This window comes from Seriola lalandi, unplaced genomic scaffold (genome assembly GCF_002814215.2).
Source record: "Seriola lalandi dorsalis isolate HSWRI2012SDOR001 ecotype SW California unplaced genomic scaffold, Sedor1 jcf7180002054549, whole genome shotgun sequence".
In the NCBI taxonomy this organism is placed as follows: Eukaryota; Metazoa; Chordata; class Actinopteri; order Carangiformes; family Carangidae; genus Seriola; species Seriola lalandi.
In genome coordinates, this window is record NW_019525102.1 from 477,983 (window position 1) to 485,026 (window position 7,044).

At 41.0% G+C, this 7,044-nt stretch overlaps 1 protein-coding gene across 1 annotated transcript; it reads left to right on the forward strand.

Moving 5' to 3' along the window:
• Window positions 1–61: 61 nt before the first annotated feature.
• On the forward strand, window positions 62–5,019 carry LOC111661718 (E3 ubiquitin-protein ligase TRIM21). The gene is made up of 10 exons (XM_023415375.2): window positions 62–216; window positions 1,226–1,445; window positions 1,608–1,699; window positions 1,807–2,061; window positions 2,555–2,650; window positions 2,753–2,856; window positions 2,995–3,103; window positions 3,256–3,388; window positions 3,483–3,509; window positions 4,120–5,019. The coding sequence occupies exons 2-10, from the start codon at window positions 1,244–1,246 to the stop codon at window positions 4,662–4,664; spliced, it is 1,563 nt and encodes a 520-aa protein (XP_023271143.1). The 5' UTR covers window positions 62–216; window positions 1,226–1,243; the 3' UTR covers window positions 4,665–5,019.
• The last annotated feature ends 2,025 nt before the right edge of the window (window positions 5,020–7,044 follow it).

Genomic DNA, 7,044 nt, shown 5'->3' on the forward strand with positions numbered 1-7,044 from the left:
CGTCAAGTCATCCAAAACTATGACTGGTGTTGCGTAACATTTTAAGGATTGCAATTAGCCTTTGTGCTGCATGTAAAGCTATAAGGCCAGTTAAAAGAAAGCCTGCGGGTGGTTTTGCATGAAACGAAACTGAAAAAGCTGAGAGTGAAGAGAGGAGAAAAGTCAGGGTTGAAAAGATCATTCATTCAGAGGAGCATCGGAGAAGCAGAGTGGAAGGTAAGCTGCTGGAAGTCTGATCTGATGTTATTATAACTTTAAAGACACTTTGTGATAACTAGTTACGATGAAAGAAAAAAAGGTCACGACGCAGCTTATATGTTCAGTGATTTATGTTCCTGTATGAGAACAGAATAATGTCCGGATGACGAACGAAATTATATTTAAAAACTTTTGCACCTCGAACATCAATTTGAGACGTGTTTTAAAAGTTATTTGAGGTCAGTTTATATTTATTTGACAAGATGTTATGTCAAAAAAATAAACATTTGTGTGTGTGTGACCCTACATACATACAGGTTGTATACTGTTTGCAGTACAAACTAATGATATGGCAAACCCAGAAACCGCAGGGCTCAGGGTGTGAACACAATACAGGGAACAGTGTGTGAATATAGACTGTCCTTCCTGCTGCTGGTGAAAACCATGTTTCCTGTAGTGAAAGTCAATCCACCTATGCTTATAGTGTGACGCCAGTAAAGGAGAGAAATATTTTTGTGGTTGGTTTAAAGTGATGTTTTACATTGTCAAACATCTGAACTGGATTGTTTTAATAAAAAGAATTATAATAGAGTTATCTATTGTTTTTCTCCACTTTTCTCTGGTCTCCATGTCTTACTGTTTGATTGGACTTACTATATAGTTAAAGCTAATGGCAATGGCAATGTTTTCTTGGAGGTTTTGTCCATCAGGAATTAGTCCATAGTGTATTTTAGCATAGTGTACAATATACTCAGTGCCACTAGAGGGCGACTAAGTACCGTCTATCTCAGTACTTCACATCCAGGTGAGATTTAAACAGTAGCAAAATAAAAAAAAAAGTTAAGGTGGACTTGTGAGCATTAAAATTTTCAAATGAGGATTTTATTCCTCCTCAAAATTTCTCTCTCAGGGAATAAAGCTTTATGACAGGTGTCCCCTTGTGGAGTGAAATAGGGGATGTAATTTGAATTTATTCTTTTTTATATCACATGTTTGATGCATTAAAATATACAAATGTTTTCTACAGATACTCAACACATCCGACATGAGCCTCCAGGTTTGCTACTGTGGCTGGTCCAAAGTGACGACCTACCAGGGCCTGAGAATTCACCAGGGGAAGATGGGATGCACACCGAAGGGAACGAGGATCCCTGAGAACGAGCACTTCGGATTTAACAGATGCCATCCTGGGTTCATGACACCAATCAACCTGGAAGAGGATACATCGGCCGCCCGTTGGATGTCTGGTGAGTTGTTGCACTTGCTGAAAATGTCAGGTGGAGTAGAGGGACTCACAATAACAAGGGTGAGGGAAAAAGCCCCATTAAAAGACAACAGAACAAGAATACACATATAGAAACAACTGAAAGCAGCGTTGTTTTAAAGGTGGCCATGCTCTTTCTCTACAGTCTTTGAGACTCCTCAGCGCTCTCAAGTTCGCCGAGCGCTCGATTTCTCCCCTGATGCGAGGCAGGTGCAGCAGACCCTTCCTGTGTATCACGTAAGTACGACTAGTTTGACTTCATCAGTAGATCCATTGCTGAGGGAAAAGGTCTACTGTACTTTTTTAAAGATTATGTTCAGCATTAATGCTAAGTCTGTCCACAGGAGAACAAGATGGAGAAAGAACGGGAGAAAGAACGAGAGAAAGAACGGGAGAAAGAACGGGAGAAAGAACGGGAGAAAGAACGAGAGAGAGTACGAGAGAGAGAACGGGAGAAAGAACGGGAGAAAGAACAGGAGAAAGAACGGGAGAAAGAACGAGAGAGAGTACGAGAGAGAGAACGGGAGAAAGAACGAGAGAAAGAACGAGAGAAAGAACGAGAGAAAGAACGGGAGAAAGAGAGGGAGGCTCTACTAAAGGTACGACCCTTCTAATAATACAGAATATTGTTTTAAAACTAGCAGCATGGCTTTATAGGATCAGTTTATTGGTTCATTGGTACAATGGTTGGTCTTTCACTTTGGTCCAGACAGAAATACCTCAAAAACTATTGCATGGATTGGCATGAAATCTGGCAAAGACACTCGCGGTCCCCAGAGGATGAAGACTGAAGACTTTCGTGATGCTCTGCCTTTTCCTCTAGTGAAATGTCTCAATATCTACTGTACCTAGGCACCATCACCAGGTCATTGTCAGTATGTTAGCATGCTAATGTTCAGCTCATCTCAGAGATGCTAGTATGGCTTTAGGCACATGGTGCATTCGTGTGCTCGTCGGATAGGCCCAATTCCCAGTTTCTGCAAATGCGATGTGACCAACTAACATGGATTTTCCCAGTTGGAGACTCGTTTTTCCAATTATTCTGACGCCACATGAATGCATGAATACTTGTACTTTGTGTTTTCATTCAAGGCAAGACAAGACCGTATGAGGGCTGAGTTACAACAGAAAATTAAAATCAGGAAACAGCAGGTGGCCGAAGTCAGATTATCTGTAAAAGGCTGCAAGGTAAGGTTCAGCAAATTTTCCCTTTTTATTTTTTGTTATAGTTTTAGTTTTAGTTATAGTTTTTATTTCTTTAGCATCTCCACTGTCCATTACTCTTTTCAGGTTAGCTTGGATGCCGAGTGGCTGAAGATCAACAGTGTATTCTCCGAGGTGAAGGACGCTGTGGACGATGCTTGGCAGAAAGCCCTTCAGCCTCTGGAGGAGAGGTCAGTTCTAAGTAGCTCACAGTGTAGAGCAGAAACAGTGATGACTTTTGATCGATTAGGTCAGTCAGTGCTAAAAATGTAGCACAGTCAGACATTTTATTTGAAGTAACTGCCTAATGTACCGTATGTTACTTTTAGGAGACTTAAAGTAAAGAGAGAAGAACAAGATCTGGTCCAGAGGCTGGAGAGAGAAATTGATAAACTGAAAACGAGCATCGATGAGTTGGACAAAAACCCAGACTTGCAGGTGAGCCCCCAGGTATTCTGGCATTTTTTAAACATAAAACAAAAACGCAAATAGAAAACTTTTTGATCAATTGTCATTCTGTCTTTATTTCTGATTCATCAAAGTGATTTTAAACTGACAACCTGACATTTCCCCCTAACAATCACACACAGGTCTCTCTGGACGAATCTAGAGATTGGAAAAACGTAAGTGTTGACACTTCATTCTCCTTCGGCACCCTGAGAACTACAACTTCAGCCATGATGGAACAAATTCACCTGAACCTGGAAAAGCTCTCCTCTGTTGGTGAGTCCTTCCTTCTATTTGTCAGGGTTCCTATTTCATTTAATCAAGATCTGGATAAAAGTTTCTCACCTTGATGTAATTTGTGTCTCTGCAGAACTCATGAGAATCCCCACGTTTGCAGGTGCGTTTATATCTGAACACATTTTGCAGCCTCCGTGCTGTATGTGGAGTGGATATGTTCTGTCATACCATGTATCAAAGGTCATTGTTACAAAATTTTCTCTGAAAAAAAAGAAGAAAAATCAAAATTTCCACAACTGACCTAAAAATATTTTTATTATTACTCAGTCTACAGATCCTAGAATAACATGTTTTCTGAAAAACGTGTCAAATGAAAACTGGCTGCAAACATTACACCTGTTTTCTTATACAAGCAGGAAAAAGTTTGTACCAGAAACAGTTAATTTCAATAGAATCATCACAATTATCTTGTAGAAGCAAAAAAAATTAAATTAGGAACCTTCCTAAGCGAAAAAGACTGTTGGACCACAGCCCTTGTTTCACAAAAGTAGATATTTCTAGATGTTCACCAGTCGAACTTCAACATTACGTGTTTGTTTGTACTATGGAGAAAGAAGTAGTATTTCAATATTTTGCAGAATAGTTGAGCCTAAATAAAGATTGCTTTCATTAGTTTGAAGTACAATGCATCAGCATACAGTATATGTGTGTAGTATTACCCATTTGATATTTTTATTATTCTACTATTCTACTCTTGTACTCAACTGCAGTGGATGTGAAGCTGGACCCAACCACTGCGCATCAATTTCTTTTTCTCTCTGATGATGGGAAGAAAGTGAGAGACGGAGGAAAGACCCGGAAAGTTCCTGACACTCCGCGGAGGTTTGACATGTATGGCAGCGTCCTTGGGATCAACAGCTTGACCTCTGGGAAGTCATACTGGGAGGTGGAGGTCGGCAACAAGACCGGGTGGGATCTGGGTGTGGCAAGAGGCGATGCAAACCGGAAAGGGGAACTTTCACTGAACCCGGACAACGGTTACTGGGTGACTGTGCATTATGAAGGCAAACGGTACGCGGCCCTGTCAGCTCCGCCCGTCTGCCTTCCCCTGAAAGAGAAACCTCAGAAGGTGGGAGTGTTTGTGGATTACGAGGAAGGTCTCGTGTCCTTCTATGATGTGACGGCTCAGTCTCACATCTTCTCGTTCACCGAGTGTTCGTTCAGCGGTGAGATCTTCCCGTATTTCAGTCCACATCTCAAACAAAATGGGAAAAACTCAGATCCTCTGATTATCTCTGCTGTGAACAGGCAGTAGTGGTTATGAAGTGTGTGGGTGTGACGGTTGGTTAGTAACTTAGTGTGTAGCAATATATATGTATGATGTATGTATCACAGAATCTAAAGCTACATATAATATTTGGCATTTGTCAGATGTCTATTATTCTTTTTATTCACTTCTCTACCTGGCTCTTTGTATCTATTGTATATAAGGTGATGGAAATGACCTTTAATGTAAACTCTATAGTTTGTACATCACACTAGTGATATATCAAAGTTTAAATATCTTGAACTGGTGTGGGAACATTTTCTATATTTCCATTTTTGTGGTTTTGGTATAAAATAAATAAAGAAATAAAATGATGCATTTGTTCACATCACACACCACTGAATGCCTCGTGTGCTTATTTGTTTTCTTGCCCCCGATGGGTTGTGGTTAATGTGCAGTGTCTTTGCACGAACCCTCAAGAGCCACTGCATTCTCATGCATGTGGTCTCACCACAGTGACTCAGCTTCAAACATAAGCTTCCCACAAAAATGCATTTTCTCACATACCAGAAAGAGCAGTTACTATTTGTCAGTCCATGCACCTTAGTTTATAATTTTATTCACTGGTAAAGAGAGGAACAGTTTTGGTTGTACACAGTAACTTGAGTGTCGTGTAGTACCTTTAGATTTTCTTTCAAATCAATTATTTCTTTATTCTACTGACTGTTTCCACTGATTTTCCCTGGTGACAGAACATTATCTGATTTCATGTTTTTGGTCTAAATTTGTCCCTGGAGTTGAAATGATGTTGTTAATCATTCATTTTAGTCTTTGATGTTCTGGAGAGATTCTGTGGGGCTCGAAGGAAAGTTGGAAACGTTTGTCTTTTCTCTGTCAATTATCAATACATGGTGAAATGTGCCAGAGGTTTGATGACCGCTCCTGTAGAAGCACAGTGGTACCAGGCTGTGTCATGATATATCTATGGCAACACCATTCTCTAACCCTGACGTATCGTACCTGTAAACTGCCTACACTCACCAAAGCAGAGAGCAGATTGTTGGTGGCTTGACCTGGCTGTAAGTCTGCATTCTGTCTACTTAGGCTAAGCCACAGGGGCTGGTCCGCAGTTTGCAGGTCAGCTGCAGTGTGTGCACCTGCCCTCAACGTTCAAAGAACTAAGAATTGTCTCAGACATAATTCCCCAAAAGTGCACTTCCTCATTCACTATAAGTAGCAGATGATTTGTGTAAAAACAAACATGCTCATCACCCTATAAACTAATTATAATAGACATATATGGTGAAAAGTAAATCTGCAGTATTTTGATTGGCTATCAATGTCTTTGATCTGGGTTAAAATGATTGGTTGCTCTAACCTGTTTATAAGACAAGAGATTTAAAAAGGAGGAATGTCTTTGGACATTGAGCACAGACTTTAACATCAGCTGGTATCGATCAGACCAGATTACCACGGCAACAGAGAAAGGTGAGAAAACATCTTGGTTAATTTCATGAATTTTAACTCTATTTAAAAATGACTCTTGGAATTTATTGTCTCTCCTCCTTTTATTCAAAATAGTGACTGACATTATAATCTATACCATTCAATAGGCAGATGCTGCACCCGAAGTATTGTTTATTATCTCTGTATTTTTTTTTCTATACCTAAAAACGTTTCAATAGAGCTAGAACTCAATAAAATTGGAAGCAGTGGCGATTGCTCTAAGACTGCAAGGGAAGCTCAGCTTCCCCTAAAATGTCAACAAAATAAGAGGTAAAATATGTACTGTTGTGTGAACATTTCATTGACTAAATATGCGCTAGAACACGTTCATCTTTTGTTCAGAATCAGCTACTTATCACAGGTGACCGACACGACTTCCTCTCATTCATCCCCGCAGCGCCACAGTGCTTTACACAGTGTAGACGCCGAGCGTCTCCTGACTTCAACGGGGAAGCATAGAGTGGGTTGTTCCACTGCAGCGAAACTAGACGGCCATTGGATAAATGCTGGGCCCCCCACATCGGACGCTCAGCGTCTCTGGGGGTCTATGGAGCAGTGGGCTGGCCCGGACGCTCGGCTTCTGCATGATGATTGGATGATCTGTCTGAGGCTGAGTCCCTTTTTGATTGACAGCGAAATGAAGTATAAGCATCCACCGGAGCATTTTTCAAGTTTTTCATTCTGTTGTTTGGAGTTGATCTGGAGACGTTACTGATCCTCGGCGACTTTGTCTTTGTTAAAAACGACCAGCGTTGTGTTTGGCGACTCTCTTCTGTCACTCTGCGATTTCTGTCTCCAGCGAGCAGCGGCAGCTGCGGAGCCTCTCCCCGCGTCACGATCACTCACACTCACAGGCGGTCCAGAGGAGGCATTTCAGAGTGTCCTGAAAAGTTATGGCCAGTTCTTTGGTTCAGGGAGACTG

What these genes read in the sequence shown, in the direction of transcription:
- LOC111661718 (XM_023415375.2), top strand. Translation starts at nt 1,244, where the DNA reads ATGAGCCTCCAGGTTTGCTACTGTGGCTGGTCCAAAGTGACGACCTAC. An exon ending in AGACCCTTCCTGTGTATCAC is followed by an intron (nt 1,700 to 1,806) that starts GTAAGTACGACT and finishes GTCTGTCCACAG; the next exon opens with GAGAACAAGATGGAGAAAGA. An exon ending in ACAAAAACCCAGACTTGCAG is followed by an intron (nt 3,104 to 3,255) that starts GTGAGCCCCCAG and finishes AATCACACACAG; the next exon opens with GTCTCTCTGGACGAATCTAG.